The sequence below is a fragment of the Heptranchias perlo genome, chromosome 13, assembly GCF_035084215.1.
Source record: "Heptranchias perlo isolate sHepPer1 chromosome 13, sHepPer1.hap1, whole genome shotgun sequence".
In the NCBI taxonomy this organism is placed as follows: Eukaryota; Metazoa; Chordata; class Chondrichthyes; order Hexanchiformes; family Hexanchidae; genus Heptranchias; species Heptranchias perlo.
Genome location: NC_090337.1, coordinates 30,328,399 through 30,352,735, shown reverse-complemented (window position 1 = coordinate 30,352,735; position 24,337 = coordinate 30,328,399). Strand labels below are relative to the sequence as shown.

Sequence of the window (24,337 nt, the reverse complement as noted above, 5' to 3'; positions counted from 1 at the left end):
TGTATTGCGATAATAAAGATATCCACACAAATAAAGTAAATGAAGAAAATCACTCAGTAAGCAGACATAATTTCCCCCCTTTCGCCCTCTCACTCAAGACTGTGGGCGAGAAATTTTGCCATGTAGCGCCCGTTGTTTCAGTGCTGCACAACCTCTCGAACATCCAAGATGGCGTCTTAGCTGTGCATGGCATGTGCCGGACGTCATCTTGGTATTGGTGTTAGTGCATGCGCAAATACCGAACGCCAGAGGCATGTAAAGTAAGGAGAAAATGGATAAAATCAGTGTGCAACGCTGATTTAAAGTGACAGACACCATTTGGGATTTAACACTCAATTCAACGCATAGTCTTAACCACGACCATCTGAACATGTCTTAGAGTACAAGGAGGACCCCCACAGTGCTATTTAAAGGGACTATGCAGGATTTACAGGTTAGTGGCTGGATTATTGCTTCTGGCTGCTGATGCATTTATAACTGTTTTTGGAGATTTCCTATACTTGAATACTAGGACACGGGGACATAGCCAAACATTTAGAGTCAGGATGTGCAGGAGTGAAGTTAGGAAACGCTTCTACACGCAAAGGGGGCTGTGGGGGATGTTTGGAACACTCTTCTGAAGATGGCAGTTGATGCTATCTCAATTATGAATTCTAAATCTGAAAGATAGATTTCTGTGAATCAAAGGTATTAAGGGATATGGGGCTAAGGCGGGTATATGGAGTTAGGTCACAGGTCCACCATGATCTCATTGAATAGCAGAACAGGTTTGAGGGGCTAAATGCCACTGCCATTTGCGGCCTCCTGATATGCACCACCTTCTCCTGCAAGAAAGCATGACCTGTGTATGGGTGATGTGCCTGTCATGGTAGAATAGCTGTGTATGACCTGTGAGTTGTGGGTGTGCAGCTTGCAACAGTGGTAATGTGAAGGGGAGAGGAAGCATATGATTGGAAAAGTTGAGTACTGATTGAAAGAGTTTGTTGGTATATGGGTGATGGGGGGTGTAGTGTGTGGAGCAGTGGATGCGGCTCCTGCCTGCACAGGGGCCATTGGGTGCAGGTTAATAGCAGATCACACTACACGCACTCACTAGTAGGCCTCATCGAATTTTTCTCCTGAAGTATTTTTCTCTCCCTCTAAAAAAGAATTCCTATAGATGTATTAAAATGATATTTTAGTGTCACTTCTAGAATTCATTCCAAATAATCTTTTTGGAGAAAAAGAATCAGAAAGAGTACAACAAAATCCATTTCGAACTAGACAATTAAGAATGTAAGTTTGTTTTATTGCAAATTTGCTTTTAAATGTCCTGTAACAGGTCTCACTATTCCTGGATGCTAAAGCTCCGTCCATTCAATTATAGCCCGTTTCCTTGCTTTCCGTCCAGTTCTATCCGACTGTTCAGCTCCTACCCACTTGGCCCTGCTGACAGTACAGCTCATCACTATAAAGAATACTACCACTGAGCCAAACTGATGGGGAGGGGAGGGGAGGGGAAGATGTGTTTGGTGGTGGCATCGCGCTGAATGTGGACCCCGGTGGGATGGAAGGGGAGGATAAGAGAGACCCTATCATGGTTCTGGGAGGGAGGGGAAGGAAAGGGGTGAGAGCAGAGGTGCAGGAAATGGGATGGACACTGTCGAGGGCCCTGTCATCGCCTCGATGGAGGAGAATCCTTGGCTGAGGAAAAAGGAAGACATATCGGAAGCACTGGTGGGGAAGGTGGCATCGTCAGAACAGATACAACGGAAACGGAGAAACTGGGAGAAGGGAATAGAGTCCTTTCAGGAAACGTGGTGGGTGCAAGGGAAGGGTAGAAATTGGAAGCTAAGTTGATGAAATTTTCCAATTCGGGGCAAGAGCAGGAAACGGCACCGATACAGTCATCAATGTACCGGAAAAAGAGGTGAGTGGGGGACTTGAGTAGAAGTGGAACAATGTTCCACGTATCCCACAAAAAGGCAGGCATAGCCAGGACCCACACGGGTTCCCACAGCGACATCTTTTATTTGGGGAGGAAGTGAGTGGAGTCAAAGGAGAAGTTGTTCAACGCAAGAACAAGTTCAGCCAGGCGGAGGAGTGTGGTGGTGGATGGGGACTGGTTGGGCCTCCGTTCAAGGAAGATGCGGAGGGCCCGCAGGCCGCCTGGTGGGGGATGGAGGTGTAGAGGGACTGGACTTCCACGGTGAAAAGGAGACAGTTAGGGCCGGGGAACTAGAAACTGTTAAAGTGGCAGAGAGCGTAATCAGGGCATGTTTGTTTTGTGATTGGGCAATTCTTTGAAATGTTAATATTTGTAGATTTAGGAAAGTAGATGAATTCATTAGCTCTAGTACCAGGGATATCCTTGAGAGAAACTTAGTTAACATCGGCGGGTGACTCACCTCCTGACTCCCCAAAGCCTTTCCACCATCTACAAGGCACAAGTCAGGAGTGTGATGCAATATTTGCCTGGATGAGTGCAACTTCAACAACACTCAAGCAGCGCCACACCATCCAGGACAAAGCAGCCCGCTTGATTGGCACCCCATCCATCACCCTAAACATTCACTCCCTTCACCACTGGCGCTCTTGGCTGCAGTGTGTACCATCCACAGGATGCACTGCAGCAACTCGCCAAGGCTTCTTCCACAGCACCTCCCAAATCCGTGACCTCTACCACCTAGAAGGACAAGGGCAGCAGGTACATGGGAACACCACCACCTCCACGTTCCCCTCCAAGTCACACACCATCCCGACTTGGAACTATATCGCCGTTCCTTCATTGTCGCTGGGTCAAAATCCTGGAACTCCCTTCCTAACAGCACTGAGGGAGAACCTTCACCACACGGACTGCAGTGGTTCAAGAAGGCGGCTCACCACCACCTTCTCAAGGGCAATTAGGGATGGGCAATAAATGCTGGCCTCGCCAGCGACGCCCACATCCCATGAACGAATAAAAAAAAAAATCCGAGCATTAATACCTGTGACACGAAAGAATTCTTTGGACAAAGGTTAAGCTTTAGCTGCTCAAATTTAGCTCAGTTTCAGTGGAGTCTAAATTGACAGCTGGACTCTAAATAAAAGCAACAAATCAGAACAGCTACAAAAACTATTTCCTACAAAAGTCTTTCAGATTATCAAACTGCAAAGAAAATATGTTCTAAAGATATTTTAATCCGTTGTGGACGAGTTAATTCTTTACTATTTTAAGTATTTGAACCATCAGCTGTTGATGTATCTTCTAAACATTGTGTATCTTATTTGTAGGGATTAAAAGGTAGTTACTCAGACTGGCAGAAGGTGGGAAGTGGTGTTCCATAAGGATCGATGCTGGGACCACAGTTGTTCACCATTTACATAAACGATTTGGACTCGGGACTCAGAAGTACAATTTCAAAACTTGCAGACAACACCAAATTGGGGAATATAGATAATATTCAAAGTGATGGAAGGTGTCGTCGACAGTGCTATCAAGCGGCACTTACTCACCAATAACCTGCTCACCGATGCTCAGTTTGGGTTCTGCCAGGACCACACGGCTCCAGACCTCATCACAGCCTTGGTCCAAACATGGACAAAAGAGCTGAATTCCAGAGGTGAGGCGAGAGTGACTGCCCTTGACATCAAGGCAGCATTTGACCAAATGTGGCACCAAGGAGCCCAAGTAAAATTGAAGTCAATGGGAATCAGGGGGAAAACTCTCCAGTGGCTGGAGTCATACCTAGCACAAAGGAAGATGGTAGTGGTTGTTGGAGGCCAATCAACTCAGCCCCAGGACATTGCTGCAGGAGTTCCTCAGGGCAGTGTCCTAGGCCCAACCATCTTCAGCTGCTTCATCAATGACCTTCCCTCCATCATAAGGTCAGAAATGGGGATATTCGCTGATGAATGCAGTGCTCAGTTGCATTCGCAACCCCTCAGATAATGAAGCAGTCTGTGCCCACATGCAGCAAGACCTGGACAACATCCAGGCTTGGGCTGATAAGTGGCAAGTCTAACCACCTCCCCTTGACATTACCATCGCCGAATCCCCCACCATCAACATCCTGGGGGTCACCATTGACCAGAAACTTAACTGGATCAGCCACATAAATACTGCGGCTACAAGCGCAGGTCAGAGGCTGGGTATTCTGCAGCAAGTGACTCACCTCCTGACTCCCCAAAGCCTTTCCACCATCTACAAGGCACAAGTCAGGAGTGTGATGGAATACTCTCCACTTGCTTGGATGAGTGCAGCTCCAACAACACTCAAGAAGCTCGACACCATCCACACAAAGCAGCCCGCTTGATTGGCACCCCATCCACCACCCGAAACATTCACTCCCTTCACCACCGGCGCACCGTAGCTGCAGTGTGCACCATCCACAGGATGCACTGCAGCAACTCGCCAAGGCTTCATCGACAGCCCCTCCCAAACCCTCAACCTCTACCACCTAGAAGGACAAGGGCAGCAAGAACATGGGAACAACACCACCTGCACGTTCCCCTCCAAGTGACACACCATCCCGACTTGGAAATATATCGCCGTTCCTTCATCATCGCTGGGTCAAAATCCTGGAACTCCCTTCCTAACAGCACTGTGGGAGAACCTTCACCACATGGACTGCAGCAGTTCAAGTCTCACCACCACCTTCTCAAGAGCAATTAGAGATGGGCAATAAATGCTGGCCTTGCCAGCGATGCCCACACCCCATGAATAAAAGAAGAGGACTGCGACAAAATACAGGAAGACATTAATAAACTTGCAGAATGGGCTTATAATTGGCAAATGAATTTCAATATAGATAAGTGAGGTATTACATTTTGGTAGGAACAATATGGGGGCCACATACTGTTTAGATAATAAGAGTCTAAATGGGGTAGAGGAGCAGTGGGATCTGGGGGTACAGATACACAAATCACTAAAAGTAGCAATGCAGGTTAACAAGGCCATTAAAAAAGCAAACCAAGCACTGAGGTTCATTTCTAGAGACAGAACTGAAAAGCAGAGGAATTATGTTAAACTTGTATCGAACCTTGGTTAGACCACACTTGGAGTACTATGAATAGTTCTGATCTCCATATTATAAAAAGGATACAGAGGCACTTTAGAAGGTGCAAAAAAGATTTACTAGGATGATACCAGAACTGAGAGGTTATACCTATCTTTAAGATTATGAAAGAGTTTGATAGTGTAGACGTTGAGAAGACGTTTCCACTTGTGGGGAAGGCCAGAACTAGGGGCCATAAATAAAAGATAGTCCCTAATAAATCCAATAGGGAATTCAGGAGAAACTTCTTTACCCAGGGAGTGGTTAGAATGTGGAACTTGCTACCACAAGTAGTTGTTGAGGCAACTAGGATAGGGAAGCTAGATAAACACGTGAGGGAGAAAGGACTAGAAGGATATGCTGATAAGGTTAGATGAAGTAGGGAGGAAGGAGTCTCGTGTGGAGCATAAACACCACCATGGGCCTAATGGGCTGAATGGCCTGTTTCTGTGCTGTACTTTAAGTAATTCTATGTAAATAAATCTAATCATCAGTTTTAAATTGATTGTAATGGTGTAGCGGCGTGGTATTTACCACCTCTCAGAATAGACAAGAGAGTGTGTGGTGGACGTCCCACATAGTCAAAGGGTAATTGTTAGCTCTGTGCACACACTATTCCATTCACCCACGTATATGGGTGCAAGTTTCGATTCATTAGAGACTTAGTCTGCTTATGGAAGCTGCCTTTCCACTGCAAAAACAAGTTATCAGTCTCAGGGGGAAGCCAGAATCATAACAAAAAGTTTAACTATCTTTTGATTATTTACTTACTGGTGAATGTAAAATTTGAGCTAATCAGCATACTTCACACACACACTTTGCCAAACACAAAATCTAATTACCATCTCTTGTAATCCATTACTTTGTAATTTCTCAGCATTGTGCATTTATATTTAATATTCGTCAATTTTTTTTCTTTCTTGGCGAACTCTGTTAATACGAATTGTGAAGAGGGATGTAAAAAGAGAAAAATATGAAGGCAAGACAAGAGTTGGGACTAGTAAGAGAGACACTTATTGTTCTGAAATCAATTTTTCACTGTTTTAAGCAGTCATGAAACTATGCAATACCTCAAGTTTCAAGAACTTTTTCCTCTACAATTAGTTAGATAACAGCATCACTTAGTGCCTTATCTGAAAATCCAGAGCTGAGTAAAGTTGCCATTTAGACTGTCTCCACATTTTTTATACACTGTATGTTGTTTAATAACAAATAGGCATGAACTTTGTAAACAATTTCAGACTCTTTTCTCAAAAAGGTTTATTGTGCAACATTTTAACATTGTATTTTCAAAACAATTTTCTCACCAAGAATGACTGTTGAAAAATTACATCCTATTCATTATTTCCTCAAATCTGTACATGTATGAAATAAAAAGTACATGCCAATTTTAAACCTGAAATATAGAAAACAGGGTAATTGCTAAACCTCTAGGTTATGGAACTCTGCAAGTGTAAAAAGGTACAGACTCTGGTTTGTGGGGAGCAAAGTCCACTTACAGCAAATGTTGCAAAACTGCTGAGAAAAAGGTCCCAGAATAAACAGAATTTTTTTAAAAATTCGTTCATGGGATGTGGGCGTCGCTGGCGAGGCCGGCATTTATTGCCCATCCCTAATTCCCTTGAGAAGGTGGTGGTGAGCCGCCTTCTTGAACCGCTGCAGTCTGTGTGGTGAAGGTTCTCCCACAGTGCTGTTAGGTAGGGAGTTCCAGGATTTTGACCCAGCGACGATGAAGGAACGGTGATACATTTCCAAGTCGGGATGGTGTGTGACTTGGAGGGGAACGTACAGATGGTGTTGTTCCCATGTGCCTGCTGCTCGTCCTTCTAGGTGGTAAAGTTCACAGGTTTGGGAGGTGCTGTCGAAGAAGCCTTGGCGAGTTGCTGCAGTGCATCCTGTGGATGGTACACACTGCGCTGGTGGTGAAGGGAGTGAATGTTTAGGGCGGTGGATGGGGTGCCAATCAAGCGAGGCTGCTTTGTCCTGGATGGTGTCGAGCTTCTTGAGTGTTGTTGGAGCTGTGCTCATCCAGGCAAGTGGAGAGTATTCCATCACACTCCTGACTTGTGCCTTGTAGATGGTAGAAAGGCTTTGGGGAGTCAGGAGATGAGTCACTCGCCGTAGAATACCCAGCCTCTGACTTGCTCTTGTAGCCACAATTAAGTTTCTAGTCAATGGTGACCCCCAGGATGTTGATGGTGGGGGAATTCGGTGATGGTAATGCCATTGTTGGAGATGGTCATTGCCTGGCACTTGTCTGGCGCAAATGTTACTTGCCACTTATCAGCCCAAGCCTGGATGTTGTCCAGGTCTTGCTGCATGCGGGCATGGACTGCTTCATTATCTGAGGGGTTGCGAATAGAACTGAACACTGTGCAATCATCAGCGAACATCCCCATTTCTGACCTTATGATGGAGGGAAGGTCATTGATGACGCAGCTGAAGATGGTTGGGCCTAAGACACTGCCCTGAGGAACTCCTGCAGCAATGTCCTGGGGCCGAGATGATTGGCCTCCAACAACCACTACCATCTTCCTTTGTGCTAGGTATAACTCCAGCCACTGGAGAGTTTTCCCCCGATTCCCATTGACTTCAATTTTACTGGGGCTCCTTGGTGCCACACTCGGTCAAATGCTGCCTTGATGTCAAGGGCAGTCACTGTCACCTCACCTCTGGAATTCAGCTCTTTTGTCCATGTTTGGACCAAGGCTGTAATGAGGTCTGGAGCCGAGTGGTCCTGGCGGAACCCAAACTGAGCATGGGTGAGCAGGTCATTGGCGAGTAAGTGTCGCTTGATAGCACTGTTGACGACACCTTCCATCACTTTGCTGATGATTGAGAGTAGACTGATGGGGCGGTAATTGGCCGGATTGGATTTGTCCTGCTTTTTGTGGACAGGACATACCTGGGCAATTTTCTACATTGTCGGATAGATGCCAGTGTTGTAGCTGTAGTGGAACAGCTTGGCTAGAGGCGCAGCTAGTTCTGGAGCACAAGTCTTCAGCACTACAGCCGGGATATTGTCGGGGAACATAGCCATTGCTGTATCCAGTGTACTCAGCCGTTTCTTGATATCACATGAAGCGAATCGAATTGGTTGAAGACTGGCTTCTGTGATGGTGGGGATATCGGGAGGAGAGAGAGATGGATCATCCACTTGGCACTTCTGGCTGAAGATGGTTGCAAACGCTTCAGCCTTGTCTTTTCCACTCGCGCTGGACTCCGCCATCATTGAGGATGGGGATGTTTACAGAGCCGCCTCCTCCCGTTAGTTGTTTAATTGTCCATCACCAGAAATAATACAGCATAGGAGGCCATTCGACCTATCTGAATAGCTCTTTGAAAGAGCTATTCAATTAGTTCCACTCCCCTGCCCTTTCCCAACAGCCCTGCAATTTTTCCCCCTTCAAGTATTTGTCCAATTCCCTTTTGAAAGTTATTACTGAATCTGCTTCCACCACCCTTTCAGGCAGTGCATTCCAGATCATAATAACTTGCTGCGTAAAAAAATGTTCCCCCGTCTCGCCTCTGGTTCTTTTGCCAATTACCTTAAATCTGGGTCCTAAGAAACCCAATACTGTGACAATTTCTCTGAGCGTTCTCATTTTAAGTTTCAAATATGCTGTCCAACAAGCTCTTCTGCCTTCCAGCATTCCCACTATTCTAATTAATTCTTTCCCAGAACCTCAAAACTGTGGGACTCCTACCTTGCTCACTCCTTCTTTCACACTAGTCTTCGGAATTTTAAACATAAACTTCAAATTGCCTGATCACTCCTTCCTGATTTACCTCACCTTTTTCTCCCTCTAGTCTTGGTATGCAGCACTGAGGGCCATGGCCTGTCACCTCAATTTCTCACTAAAATATTAATATACAAAAAAAAATTATTGACATTCATTCACTTGTAATTATTCAAAAGGAATGCACTTAATGTCTGAATACAAAGTGGGGAAACTTCCACATGGAAAAGTGAAAGACAATCTCCCATGGAGATTTGCAGAACAACTTCACTGTAAAAATCATAACAGACTTCATTCCCCCTCATCATTCTTGATTTTACTGTGTTGATGCCATTATTCGAACAGCTTGGACCACTCTAAGCTAGGGTCAACTTTCCACCCTCTCTTCAGGACAACGTTACACCGTTAAACTTTAAGTCTGTTCAGGTTAGAATATAATAGACCTGAACTACATAGGTATGAAATGCTCAGGTAGGTGGAAACAAGTGCATGTATTAGGTCATGTTCCACATAAATGGAAGAATGAGACACACAATTTGAAAATCTTAGTATTAGAACCTCTGAATGCACTATTATGGCGATGTAAATGTATTTCTTTTTTTTTTTAAAAAGTAACAGGAGCAGACAAACCTGGAAGACCTCACATGAGCATTTCAGGAGCAGACATTATAATGAGGTAAAGAAAAGTTAACAAGATAACTTGTATTTCACTTTAGAAAATGAAGATTTGAAAATCTTAGTTACTGCAAATTTTGAAAATGAACCAACATTGATGCATTCATTATTAAGTGGATTCAGGTTTCGAACTTTTTAAAACTGTTCCATTCCTTACCATTAAATATGAAAAGAATGGGGGAGATGGCATCACATGTGCTTGAAATATTCAATGCAGATGAACCGACTGCAATGACGAGATAAATTCAAGCAAGCACAACTGGAAACTTAGAATCATGGCATCTCACAGCAGAGAAGGCGGCCATTTGGCCTGTCGTGTCTGTGCCAGCTCTTGGAAAGAGCTGTCCCATTTAATCCCAAACCCCAGCTTTTTCCCCATAACCCTGTAAATTAGTCCTCTTCAAGTACATGTCCAATTGCCTTTTGAAAGTACCAACGGAATCTGCTTCCACTACCCTTTCAGGTAGGACGTTCCTGATCTTAACCCTCAGTGTGAAAAAATGTCTCCTCATTTCCCCTCTAGTTTTTGCCAATTATTTTAAATGTATGACCTCTGGTTACTGACCCACTTAGCAGAGGAAACAGTTTCTCCCTACTTGCTTTATCAAAACCCCTCATAATTTTGAAAACCTCTAACCTTAACCTTCTCTACTCGGAGAACAATCCCAGCTTCTCCGATCTCTCCGCATAACTAAAGTTCTTCATCCTTGGCATCATCCTGGTAAACCTCCTCTGTACTTTCTCCAAGGCCGTGGCATCCTTCCTAAAGTGCAGTACCCAGAATTGTATACAATACTCCAGCTGAGGCCTAACCAGTAACCAGTGATTTGTAAAGGTTTAGCATGACTTCCTTGTTTTTGTATTCATTGCCCCTATTTACAAAGTGAAGTAAGCCATACATTAACTGTCTTATCAACTTGCCCTGCCACCTTCAATAGGTTTGAGAGTATGTTCCCCACCCCCTGCTCTCACAATAGTATAATTTAGATTATACTGCCACTCCATGTTGCTCCTCCCAAAGTGCATCACCTCACATTTATCCACATTAAATTGCATCTGCCATCTGTCTGCCCATTTCACCAACTATCTAAGCCTTCCTGAAGCCTGCTGCTATCCTCAATATTTACGACATTGCCAAGTTTTGTATCATCCGCAAACTTTAAAATTGTACTAGCGATATCAAAATCCAGGTCATTTATATGTAACAAGAAAAGCAATGGTCCTAACACCGACCCCTGGGAGACCCCACTGCATACTGCTCTCCAGAGATGAAAGGGTGTAACTTAGATGAATTCACTTATATTTTACATATCACTCTGTCAATAAGGATGCCTAATCAAATGGCCATACCCAAGTACTGTCTCATAGGGGTTTATTGTCTGTAGAATCTAACCATATTCGTTTCAAAACAAAATACACTCTCCTCAGAGCGTAAAATATAGTTATTGTCGAAGACATCATCATTAAACAGAGCAAGAGAACCGGCCCCAGAAAATGCAGACATGGGAAACTTGGAAAGATACCTGGTACTTGAAGGTAGCGCCTTGCAGCAGCTGTTGCAGGAGCGGTTCTCCTAATTTTTTGCTGGGTAAATCACCAACAAAATGCAGATGAAGCACCTCGTTATCATTAAACGTCGCATGTTTTACCATCGACTTAATGGCAATCGTAAATTTTTCTTGGAGACCGGAGTTTTTGTCGACCTTGGTAAACATCATAAGAGCATGGAATTGCACCATCTCTTTCCCCGCCGGATCCTCCGTTTCGCCGTTAACCACTGCCGCACTTTCTTGAGATTCTGCCGGTTTTTTCCCACTGTGATTCGCTGCCAGTTGAGCATCGCCCTGCCCGCTCTTCCCTGCCTGGTTTTCTTTCATTCTCCGAGTGGTGCTGGAAAAATTCTCATGGTTGGAGCCAAAGTAGTAAAATGCAAACACCGCCAATGTAGCTGCAAATAACAGGGCGAGCTGATAGGAGCGGAATGGGGTGAACTTGGCCTTGCTCTGTAGAATCTTTCTCCACAATTCCATTGTTTTTCAGACCGTGCGGATACCAAGAGTCGCGCCGGCAGCAACTTTGTGTCTATTTCCAGCTTCTCTCGCAGGAAAGCGCCATGGTGAAACCGATCGGAGGAACAGGCCAATCGGCGTCAGGGTTAACGACCACCAGCAGCCAATCCAACGCCGGACGGGGACGTGATGCGCCTGCAAATGAGAAATTGTACCAACCAATGCAAAGAAACGAAATACCTCAGGAAACAGCCAAGGAGCTCAATTATGCGACGAGGAAACGACAAGAGATGCGCAGGAAAATTGACAGATCGCATGTATGCCCACCTCCAAAAACTAGCAAAAGCACAGGCTCAACCGTGGCTTACAAAAGAAATTAGGGATAGTATTTGAGCCAAAGAGGAGACATATAAAATTGCCAGAAAAAGCAGCAAGCCTGAGGATTGGGAGCAGTTCAGAATTCAGCGAAGGAGGACAAATAGATTGATTAAGAGGGGAAAATAGAGTATGACAGTAAACTAGCAGGGAACATAAAAACTGACTGTAAAGGTTTCTATAAATATGTCAAAAGAAAAAGATTAGTGAAGACAAATGTAGGTCCCTTACAGTCAGAAATGGGGGAAATTATAATGGGGAACAAAGAAATGGCAGAACAATTAAACACATACTTTGGTTCTGTCTTCACAAAGGAGGACACAAATAACCTGCCAGAAATGTTAGGGAACCAAGGATCCAGTGAGAGGAAGGAACTGAAGGAAATCAGTATTAGTAAAAAAATAGTGCTCGGGAAATTAATGGGGCTAAAGGCTGACAAATCCCCAGGGCCTGATAATCTACAACCCAGAGTACTGAAGGAAGTGGCCCTGGAAATAGTGGATGCATTGGTGATCATCTTCCAAAATTCTATAGACTCCGGAACAGTTCCTACAGATTGGAGGGTGGCAAATGTAACCCCACTATTTATAAAAGGAGGGAGAGAAAAAACAGGGAATTACAGACCAGTTAGCCTAACATCAGTAGTGGGGAAAATGCTAGAGTCTATTATAAAAGATGTGATAACAGAACACTTGGAAGGCATTAACAGGATTGGACAAAGTCAGCATGGGTTTATGAAAGGGAAATCATGCTTAACAAATCTACTGGAGTTTTTTGAGGATGTAACGAGTAGAATAGATAGGGGAGAACCAGTGGATGTGGTGTACTTGGATTTTCAGAAGGCTTTTGATAAGGTCCCACACAAGAGGTTAGTGTGCAAAATTAAAGCACATGGGATTGGGGGCAATATACTGGCATGGATTGAGAATTGGTTGACAGACAGGAAACAGAGAGTAGGAATAAATGGGTCTTTTTCCGGATGGCAGGCAGTGACTAATGGAGTACCGCAGGGATCAGTGCTTGGGCCCCAGCTATTCACAATATATATCAATGATTTGGATGAAGGAACTAAATGTAACATTTCCAAATTTGCAGATGACACAAAGCTAGGGTGGAATGTGAGCTGTGAGGAGGATGCAAAGAGGCTCCAATGTGATTTAGACAAGTTGGGTGAGTGGGCAAGAACATGGCAGATGCAGGATAACGTGGATAAATGTGAGGTTATCCACTTTGGTTGTAAAAACAGAAAGGCAGATTATCATCTGAATGGTGATAGATTGGGAAAAGGGGCGGTGCAACGAGACCTGGGTGTCCTTGTACACCAGTTGCTGAAAGCGAGCATTCAGGTGCAGCAAGCAGTTAGGAAGGCGAATGGGATGTCGGCCTTCATTGCAAGAGGATTTGAGTACAGGAGCAGGGATGTCTTACTGCAGTTATACAGGGCCTTGGTGAGACCACATCTGGAGTATTGTGTGCAGTTTTGGTCTCCTTATCTGAGGAAGGATGTCCTTGCCATGGAGGGAGTGCAATGAAGGTTTACCAGACTGATTCCTGGGATGGCAGGACTGACGTATGAGGAGAGATTGGGTCGACTTGGCCTATAGTCACTAGAGTTTAGAAGAATGAGAGGTGATCTCATCAAAGCATATAAAATTCAAACAGGACTAGACAGACTAGATGCAGGGAGGATGTTCCCGATGGCTGGGGAGTCCAGAACCAGGGGTCACAGTCTCAGGATACGGGGTATGCTATTTAGAACCGAGATGAGGAGAAATTTCTTCACTCAGAGGGTGGTGAACCTGTGGAATTCTCTCCCACAGAAGGCAGTGGAGGCCAAGTCATTAGATGTATTCAAGAAGGAGACAGATATATTTCCTAATGCTAAAGGGATCAAGGGATATGGGGAAAAAGCAGGAACAGGGTACTGAGTTAGACAATCAGCCATGATCATTTTGAATGGCGGAGCAAGCCCGAAGGGCCAAATGGCCTACTCTTTCTCCTATTTTCTATGACCACCATTCAAAAATGGTCCTAAATATAAGGCACTAAAAATGCTGTGCGACAGGGATTTGCACCCACCATTCATCCATTCATTCTGTGGGGTGGGGGGTTAAGTATATGAAATCCAAAAGGGAAAATACAAATTCACAAGATTAATTTTCAAATACACAAGCCTCCCTATGTCTTGCCACTTTAACTTCTCCTCCCATTCACACCTTGGCCTCTTATACTATTCCGACCAAGCTCAATGCCAGCTTCAGGAACAGTATCTCTTTTTTCCAGCTACTCTGCAGTCCTCTGGTTGACAGCAACTGCTCACCAGAAACTTACATTGACTGGTGTCTTTTGCATGGTATTGCTTATGGGAAGTTTTGGTCTGCACCATGGTTGTGATATTAGCTGCAAACCTGTCCTATGCCTTTAAGGCCACTGCTCTAAATAGGCAAATCCGGGTAACTGCAACTACTTTTAAGCTGTTGAAGTCAGCTTGTAACTGCTTTTAAATTTGAGGCTTCAGGTCCATGACTGACTTTTCTTGGCAATGTCAGACAGGGCTGCACTGCTCTCATTGGCACCATTCAGTCTGTGTTCCCACTGATCCAGCAGATCTGCCCTGTGCAGCTAGAACCCAGTAACAATGGCCTACAGGAACATGCTCGCATGCTCCTGTTGTCTCTCACGATAGCAGGTCAATAAAGCCCTCCAAAGAGTCTCCAAAGTTGTCTGTGTCAGTAAAACAGTAGGGGCAGGCTGACCAAGCAACAACAGTAGAGATGTACCCTGCAGCTGGTCCTTCTCTGAACGTAAGCGCAGGAAAAGAAAGCCACCACAGTCCCAAGAGCCTTATGCAGAAGTTAATAGCATGCTTGCATGCTCCAGCCTCTCCGATAGCTCGTAGGAGGATCATCCAGTTAGGCAGTGGAAGAAGTAAAACAATTTCTTTTGCCCAAGCTGATATTTCCTCAGTTTTTCATACAGGCTAGATTGTGATATGAGGAATTAGAAGTGTTTGATTGGATGTTTACCCAGCTGATAGGTGGATGGTCAGGCATCTGCAGAGAGATAATGTTTCATGGAGCGTTTCTACAGGAAGGATAGCTGGGTTAGAAATTATTGACAGAATATTGTGAATATTTCTAAATAATACTTCTGTTCTTGGCATCCACTTCCTGCTTTTGCTGCTGCTGTTCACCTTCTTTCAGTTGCCTTCCAATTGCTCCCTCTTATGTATCAGGTAAAGGCAGCACTTTTTGCAGTACAACATTGTGCAGCACAAAGTGAGATAGTGTAAACTACTCAACTTAATTATGCAAGATTGATCAATGACTAAGTCAATACGCTCACAAGCAAAGCTCATTTATTGAAAGTATAATACCTTAAACAAAGTTAAGTACTTTCAACCAAGGAAACTTAACTGGGGAAAATGTCTTTCAAATTACAATTTTTGAGCTCAATCTTCCCGGGTCGAATCCAAATACGCGATACAATACGCTGATTCATATACCTTAGTTGCTTTCAAGTTTCTTATCAAAATGTTCTTTTATAGAATTTTCAGCATAACCTGATCATATCTGGTTCACATGCAACTTTACATTTCTGAGCTAGTGTGCATGATACAATGGTCCTATCGATATGGCTAAAGCCGCCTCAGCCTCCAATCATGCCATTATCTACTCTCCTATTTGCAAAATTCTCTTATATTTCCTTTCTTGAGGTCCTCAGACCATTGTTTAATAAAATTTTAAACACGTTAGTAACAGGCAGTACTATATATGGATGTTTTCCAGGTTCAAAGAATTCAGGTGGAATCTTTTTTCTAGAATTGAATCTTCTATCGACATTTGTGTGCTGTTTATTTTACTGGAAGCGGCATTCTACATTGTAACCCTTTTCACCCACATTATGAAACAACATGCACCAAAAGACCACTATCCTAAACACTCTTACAGGACTGAACTAAAGTGCAGATCGGGCCTACTGAGATACATGAAACATTCCAATGATATGTTAAATGTTTACACTGGTGGCAAAATGGAGCTCACTGAACCTGTGCACTGCTGGAGACCTGGGGATCATCAATGTTATTAGTCAACACTAAAGAGAGTAACCTTTATCCCCATGGATCCATCAAGCCACTTGCCTTTGCTTTTTGACCAGTGCAGGCATTGAGGACTGTCTTACTATGAAGGAATCATGGCAGCACCCCAGAAAATGGCACTCACATGCATGATTCTATGACAATGATCACACTCACCAGCTGTATATTGATGGAATGGAACCTTTTTGTTTTGATGTAGGACACTCCAGGGGTAGAAGGGGGAAGTGTGTACAGGTTCCATCATTGACTTCTTGAAATCCTACCCATTGGAAGACTCTCTCAAATTGAGACCTTTGAGCCAGAGGGTGATAAACAGTTGTGCAAAAGTATGTGGCCTGCTCAATGCATTGGTGGACAACCAGCTGAGAAATATAGCAGAAATCCAAAAAGCTACCTCGGAGCGAGAGGCACAGCTAAGGTTTGGATTGTGTGCACATCTTGTGCCATGTGGGAACTCCAGAACACTTCATGTCCTGGAAAACCACGTGCAGGAAGTGCCACCAACTGCTCAAGCTTGAACTTAAGAGTTTCTGAGCTCGAGGTGCAGCGGGTGTGACTACAGTGCATGTGGGAAAGTTTTGTGTTTAACACATTTCAGGAGGTGGTCATGCCATAGCTACAGAGAGTGCAGACAGAGAGGGAGTGGTTGACTACCAGACTGACTAGGAGGAACAGGCAGGCAGTGCAGGAATCCCCTGGGAGCGTGGCACTCACAAACCGGTATAATACCAGTGAGGGTGTGGACAATTTGCGGGTGTGCAGTCAGGAGCAAATCCACAGCACCATTGGAGTCTCGGCTACACAGGGTGGGGGGCAAAAGAAATGCAATTGTTTTCGGGGATTCGATACTCGGGGATACACAGGCATTTCTGCAACCACCGACGTGAGTCCCGCATGGTGTTGCCTCCCTAGTGCCAGGATAAAGGACATCACAGAGGGTCCAGAACATTTTGGGGGGGGGGGGGGGGGGGGGAGGGGAACAGCCAAAAGTCATGGTCCATGTGGGAACTAATGGCATAGGGAGGAAAAGGGGTGAGGTCCTGCAATCAGAGTTTCAGGAGTTAGGGAGGGAGTTAAAAAGCAGGACCTCAAAAGGTAGTAATCTCTGGATTACTCCCAGTGCCACACTCTAGTGAGTATAGGAATAGTAGGATAAGACAGGTTAATGCATGGCTGGAGGAATGGTGCAGGAGGGAGGGTTTCAGATTCCTGGGACATTGGGGCCAGTTCTGGGGCAGGAGGGATCTGTTCAAGACGGACGGGTTACACCTCAACAGAACCGGGACCAATGTCCTCACGGGGAGGTTGACTCTGTGAGCAAGGGTTAAAACTAACTTGGCAGGGAGATAGGCAACAGGATGAAACATTAGAGAGGAGAAATAAGGTGCACAGAGGACTGGGAGGGACAAGTACCAATAGAGTAAAGAATAGTAACTTTCAAAAGGGAATCAGATAAATACTTGAAGGAAAAAAATTTACAGGCTATGGGGAAAGAGCAGGGGAATAGGACTAATTGGATAGCTCTTTCAAAGATAATGAAGCAGCCCATGCCCGCATGTAGCAAGACCTGGACAACATCCAGGCTTGGGCTGATAAGTGGCAAGTAACATTCACGTCAGGCAATGACCATCTCCAACAAGAGTCTAACCACCTCCCCTTGACATTCAACGGCATTACCATCGCCGAATCTCCCATCAATATCCTGGGGGTCACCATTGACAAGAAACTTAACTGGACCAGCCATATATTGTGGCTACAAGAGAAGGTCAGAGGCTGGGTATTCTGAGGCAAGTAACTCACCTTCTGACTCCCCAAAGCCTTTCCACCATTTACAAGGCACAAGTCAGGAGTGTGATAGAATACTCTCCACTTGCCTGGATGAGTACAGCTCCAACAACACACAAAGCTCGACACCATCCAGGACAAAGCAGCCCGCTTGATTGGCACCCCATCCACCACCCTAAACATTCACTCCCTTCACCACCATCCACAGGATGCACTGCAGCAACTCGCCAAGGCTTCTTCAACAGCACCTCCCAAACCCGCAACCTCTACCATCTAGAAGGACAAGGGCAGCAGGCATATGGGAACAACACCACCTGCACGTTCCCCTCCAAGTCTCTCACCATCCGACTTGGAGATATATCGCCGTTCCTTCATCGTTGCTGGGTTAAAATCCTGGAAACTCCCTTCCTAACAGCACTGTGGGAGAACGTTCAGCACACGGACTGCAGCGGTTCAAGGCGGCGGCTCACCACCACCTTCTCAAGGGCAATTAGGGATGGGCAATAAATGCTGGCTTTGCCAGCGACGCCCACATCCCATGAATGAATAAAAAAGAGCGGGCACAGGCATGATGGGCCAAATGGCCTCCTCCTGTGCTATACCTACTATGATACTATGAACTCAGTGAGAGGTCCTGGATTTAGCAGCATTAAGGAAGTGGTCTTTGGGTTCACGGCATTGGGGCTCGAAGCCCTGGATTTGACAAACATGTCAAGGTCACAATAAGTTGGGAATACAAAACAAAGGCTACAACAGGTGTGTATCAATGTATTTATTATTTTCTCCCACATCCATGCCTGTTTAAAAAAACCTCAATATAAACTTTATTTGAATATAGCTTTTGAAATGTTTTTCTTCAAATAATTTTGAAAAACAAAAATGGATTTTGTTAAAAAGAGAAAAGCATTGCATCATTTGGCTAATTTAAATGCTATTGATGCATCCAGGGAAACAGTGCATACTGCACATGCTAAGGCAGGAAGACCTACATTCAGCTAACTGTCACAGCTGAGCAAAAATATCAATTTCCAGGCTTTTAAGAGGGCCTCTCAAGTAAAAACTTGAATGCAAGCAGATAACACAATTCGATGGATAAACTTAATCATGTTATTGTGATATGTATTTTTTTTAAATTTAAACCCTTATTTGGACATTAGAATTTCAGTTAATGATGAAAAACAATGAATATTTTTCAGAAAGCATTTTGATCAATAGTGCATCACCATCTAGTGATCAGAGCCTGTATTTAGATTAATGATAGGAGCCAGTTAACATTGGGGTTTTCCAATTTAAAGTTGGCACAAGTGATGAAAAAACATGACAAAAGGAAGTAACGTTTTGTAGACACAGCTGTAAGATTCTTAATGATACTGTAGATCTCCATGGTCTTAAAATGAATCAGAGGAATTGCTGCTTTAACAATACGTCTTGTAGGGGATAACATCAGAGCCACTCATTTACAGTGACTGAAAAAGTCCAATTATATTTATGAAATACTATTCTGGATTTTTTTTTACTGGTGCTTTGGGGGTTAAAAATTCCATAACTCCATTCATTATTCTCCAAATACTGTAAATGAATGGCCTTTGTTCAACATATTCAATTTTATCACTTGTAATTGTACTATGCATTACAACCAAAGGGGCTTAAGAAACAGTGCTACATAAAACAAGCAGAAAATGCCAACAAGCTCCTTAAACACTAGTTTGGTTCTACTATCCAGCTGCCATGGCCTAGTAATTCTCGAATTCACACAATCTGTCACACACCATTATAAATATTAATTCAATAATATGGGAGAAATTATTTTTTTCCATTCTTTTAGTAATTTCTATTTTACCGAGTACCAATGCATCATGTAGTTTGGTCTATTTTATGGGTAGCTTGATTTCTCATACATTCGCACTAATTGCATTACATTCTTTCCAATATTGTGTACAGAAAACAGGTCTCTTATTTGAACAGCAGCAAAAGCTGGTTACACAAAAGCTTACTGGTACATTTATTTACCAGTTTCTGTTGAAAAGCAATAGTTATGACATGATCTATTAGGTATTTATGGATATATTTTGATTATGAATGGAAAATCTAACCCATCACCTATTTCTCTTTGCATCATACTATCCTCCAGAGTTCAGAAAGTAGGGCAGGCATCTTCATGCAAACAGACAATACTGTTCCTCAGTCAAGCTAACAGATGTGCATTTGAGCTACATGGAAATGGACACCTGCTCTTCCCCTCCCCAATTTTCTTTTTGTCAAATTAGTCAAATTTGTCCCTATATAAATTTTGATTGGGAATCTCAATCAAGGCTGAGATTTGAACTTGGGTCTCCAATGGAACAGCCTGACACACCAGCATTGTAGATTACTGTAACTCAATGCCATCTTTGTGGATTGTTCCTCTTAGTCTATTGTCCGTGATGTGGAGATGCCGGTGATGGACTGGGGTTGACAAATATAAGGAATCTTACACCACCAGGTTATAGTCCAACTGTTTTATTTGAAAATCACAAGGAGGCTTTCTCCTTCGTCAGGTGAGTGTGGGATTCGGATTTCATGGAAGGTTGCCGCATTTATAGTCAGAGAACAATACCTGGTGATTACAGATAATCTTTCCAACTGCCCGTTGACAAGGCAATCAAGTGTTCAGAGAGATGTTACCTACAGGACCACCGAATACACAAACGGCCAGAACAAAAGACAGACAGAGAGAGAGAAACATCCGAAAGGAAAAGACAGAGAATGACCCGTTGTATTAAAAACAGATAACTTTTTTTCGCTGGTGGGGTTACGTGTAGCGTGACATGAACCCAAGATCCCGGTTGAGGCCGTCCTCATGGGTCCGCACCCATGAGGACGGCCTCAACCGAGATCTTGGGTTCATGTCACGCTACACGTAACCCCACCAGCGAAAAAAAGTTATCTGTTTTTAATACAACGGGTCATTCTCTGTCTTTCTCTTCCTTTCGGATGTTTCTCTCTCTCTCTGTCTGTCTTTTGTTCTGGCCGTTTGTATTCGGTGGTCCTGTAGGTAACATCTCTGTCTGAACACTTTGATTGCCTTGACAACGGGCAGTTGGAAAGATTATCTGTAATCACCAGGTATTGTTCTCTGACTATAAATGCGGCAACCTTCCATGAAATCCGAATCCCACACTCACCTGACGAAGGAGAAAGCCTCAGAAAGCTTGTGACTTTCAAATAAAACAGTTGGACTATAACCTGGTGTTGTAAGATTCCTTACATCTATTGTCCGTGGCAGGATAGTAGAAGTTTTTTAAAACAATCTCCCTCGCAGTTCTTATATTGATCCAAAACATACATTCTCACTTTAACCAACAGTTAACACATTAATTCCTCTACTTGTGAAACATCTGAACACATCTCAGCTGACAGCAGATGAAGCCCACGTTTGTGGATGTAAATGGTGATTCTCACCAAGATGTAAACTGAAGGTCAGAAAAGTGCAAAGACAGCCACATAAAGAAGTGGCACTGAACCATTATCCTTGTAGTTACTGTGGCCATTATAGTTTGCAGAAACCTTTTTCCCCAGCGAGTATGGCAAAACTGGCTTAAAATAAGATTTGTACAGCCCACAGCATACCTTAACTTTCCAACAAAGCTCCACTTCCCCCAATCTGCTCTTCCCTTCCACATTATTAATGCTCCCTAGACAAAAAATGTCAGGATTCTGGATAGCAGCCTGGACCGATTTCAAGATCTCCAGAAAACTCTAAGTTAAACCTCAAAAATGTAATGCAGCCTCTGTAATACAAAAGACCTACTGCAGTTTTAAATATTAAATGCATATTTAGTTTCTGTTCATGGAATGTAAAGTAGTACAAGCTTCAGAGGAACTTTTTATACAACGATTCTACAATGTGAACAAAAATACTCAATACAGAGAAGTTGATATATACAATAAATATACTAAGACATGCAGTTCCGTAACAAATAAAAATGAATACATTTATTTCAGTTTCAAAACTATGGGGAAGTATTGTTCAGCTTTGGGTCTAATGGATCTGATCATGTGCCAAAATCCATAATAACTCCACACTCCAATGTTTATTGGCCAAAAAGCAGTTTCAAATAGTTATTGGCCTCTCAAACAATGAACTGAAACACAAGTAATGTACATGTTACAATGCTCAACTGCTTTGAAGCTTATAATGTAGTTCATGTGTTTTCAATATATTTTCTTTGAGGTTTTAATGATATACTTACATTCTTTTGTAAAAATGCACTAAAACAAAACAAGAAAAAAGCACCAAAAACAGCGAACAAAACAGAAAACTACATCACCAAAAAAAGTTTGAGTTTTATCCACCTCTGAACATATTCTGAAATTTCACAGGAACATCTATTAATATATTTATATTACTTCAGAGGGAAAAAAACAAACCATTTAACATGTAAGGATTAAAAATGTGATTTTCCAGGAAGCCTTATTCTGAACGTTCTATTTTAATTTCAAAAAGTTCTACTTTTCTTTAGCTTTTTGCAGCATAAGAACTTTTGTAACAGCAACGATAGATGGCAATATATTTTAAAAGTTGCCATCACCTAGTTGTTTAAACTTTGGTAAACAAAATCAAAGGAGAATATTAATTTATTTGCATTTACATGCAGAGGATGGTTTGATTGTTGGCAATGAAGTAGATAACATTTGTTTATATTTATCAGGGGGTGTACAGATTGTCTAAGTTGCTGTACAATCTATTTGTTTTCAGTTTGGAAGATACTGAACTTAAAAAAAACTAGTATGTTGCTGGTGATATACTGTTTACTATGTAAATTATTTCAATGGTACGATATGCAGCTGGTCATCCAGTATTCCCAATTCCTATTAGCAATTTATCTCAATACACTGGGCTTTATGTTTAGGTGTAAATAAAATTATAGACATCAGTTATGTACATGGTGCACCAAATCAGTAGCTATATATTTTGTAGCCAACTGTGTGTAGAAGGCATTTATAATCAAGATATATAAAAACTAAAAATCAAAATTTCTTGGATGAGATAAAGAATGTACAAAGTTTTAAAAACGTGATAAAATATTTCCTGAAACAATAGACAAAAGGCATATTTTCTATTCTGTAAAAGGAAACAAATTTAAAATGGGCACAGTCCTAAAATGAATTTATTGCTCCCAACAGCACTTATATGTGCCACTTTTTCAGAGATGATCTATGTTTACAACTGCACTGCAGTTGAACCATCACAGTACCTATGATAGTTTTAGAGCTATTTTAAAAGACAATGAGATAAAAATTTTGTTTCTGTGCTCATGATTTTCTGACCATTCAGCTTAATGGACGGAAAACCATGGCTGGTGAGCACATAAGTGGAATTATTATTCCTATAATTTGGGCACATACAAAATTTCAAAACTTCTGTTCAACTTGAACACCTGTTCTATTTGCCCATCTCCCAGAGGTGAAACACCTCTGAAGAAATTAGCTTCAACTCAAGCATGACACAAAGTAGAAAATGCAAAAGTTGGGTATTTGCATAGACAATGTACTCCCGAGTAGAATAAATCACTGCAGCTGCTTGTAGATATATAAGCAAAAGCTCCTTCATTTATAATTGTTTTTTTTTTAAAACTCAAAACTTCAATTTATTTTTGGTATATATAATGAAATGAACTGATGAACATGCTTCAAGTTGATTGCACTGGAAGAATGATTGCAGCTCTCAAGTGAGAAATGCAGTAAAAATTTTAATCAGTCTCTGATCTCCGCTGGAAACGGTTTAATATTTCAGGGTTATGAGAGGCCATGTGGGAAAAGTCTCGGAAAATATCCTGGTAGGTCGCGTCACCTGCAATAAAAAATAGTTGTTGAGTTACTAAAGCAAAATAATATTTTTAAAATACAAATTTATTGTAATTTTTACAGACAAAGATCTACCATATACACTATACAATATGTTTTGCAAATTCCACAAAATTAAACAGAATAAATTGTGATTCAATAAAATCAGCCTGTTCTTTCTGTAATTATTATAAACGGGCACTTTCTTTATGTAATTACTCTGTCCATTCATGTTCAACATCCACTAAATGTTGTTGTGGTTGAAGTAATCAATACGGAACATTAGTTATTGGTCACAAATATAAAGACGCTAACCACTATTTCTAATCATAGAATAGATGAGACCATCTATTCTGTGGCCAGAATAGGATATTCTATTCTAGAATCTAGGCCCATTGTGCCTGTGCTGGCTCTTTGAAAAAGCTATTCGATTAGTTCCACTCCTCCGCTCTTTCACCATAGCCCTGCAAATTCTCCCTTCTCAAGTATATATCCAATTTCCTTTTGAAAATTATTATTGAATATACTTCTACCACCCTTTCAGGCAATGCATTCCAGATCATAACAATTTGCTTCTTAAAACAAAGTCTCCTCATCTCCCTTCTGGTTCTTTTGCCAATTATCTTAAATCTGTGTCCTCTGATTACCAACCCACCTGCCAGTGGAAGCAGTTTCTCCTTTCCTATTCTATCAAAGTCCCTCATAATTTTGAACACCTCTATAAAATCTCTCCTTAACCTTCTCTGGTCCAAGGAGAACAATCCCATCTTTTCTAGTCTTTCCACATAATTGTCTTTGTTCAAGTCCCTTTAG

At 42.6% G+C, this 24,337-nt stretch overlaps 2 protein-coding genes across 3 annotated transcripts in view; both read right to left on the bottom strand.

Annotated features, from left to right (window-relative positions):
* Positions 1 to 11,605, bottom strand: part of xxylt1 (xyloside xylosyltransferase 1) — a 96,047-nt gene extending 84,442 nt beyond the window's left edge. Inside the window, exon 1 of the mRNA XM_067994642.1 lies at positions 10,954 to 11,605. Within this exon, the coding sequence (XP_067850743.1) occupies positions 10,954 to 11,460 (507 nt within the window). The 5' untranslated portion in view covers positions 11,461 to 11,605. The remainder of the gene's footprint in view (positions 1 to 10,953) is intronic.
* A 9,888-nt stretch (positions 11,606 to 21,493) lies between these two features.
* Positions 21,494 to 24,337, bottom strand: part of LOC137331458 (arf-GAP with coiled-coil, ANK repeat and PH domain-containing protein 2-like) — a 137,202-nt gene continuing 134,358 nt past the window's right edge. For both annotated transcript variants that reach the window (XM_067995264.1, XM_067995265.1), the window contains one exon: positions 21,494 to 23,531. In XM_067995264.1, the coding sequence (XP_067851365.1) occupies positions 23,431 to 23,531 (101 nt within the window). In that variant the 3' untranslated portion in view covers positions 21,494 to 23,430. The remainder of the gene's footprint in view (positions 23,532 to 24,337) is intronic.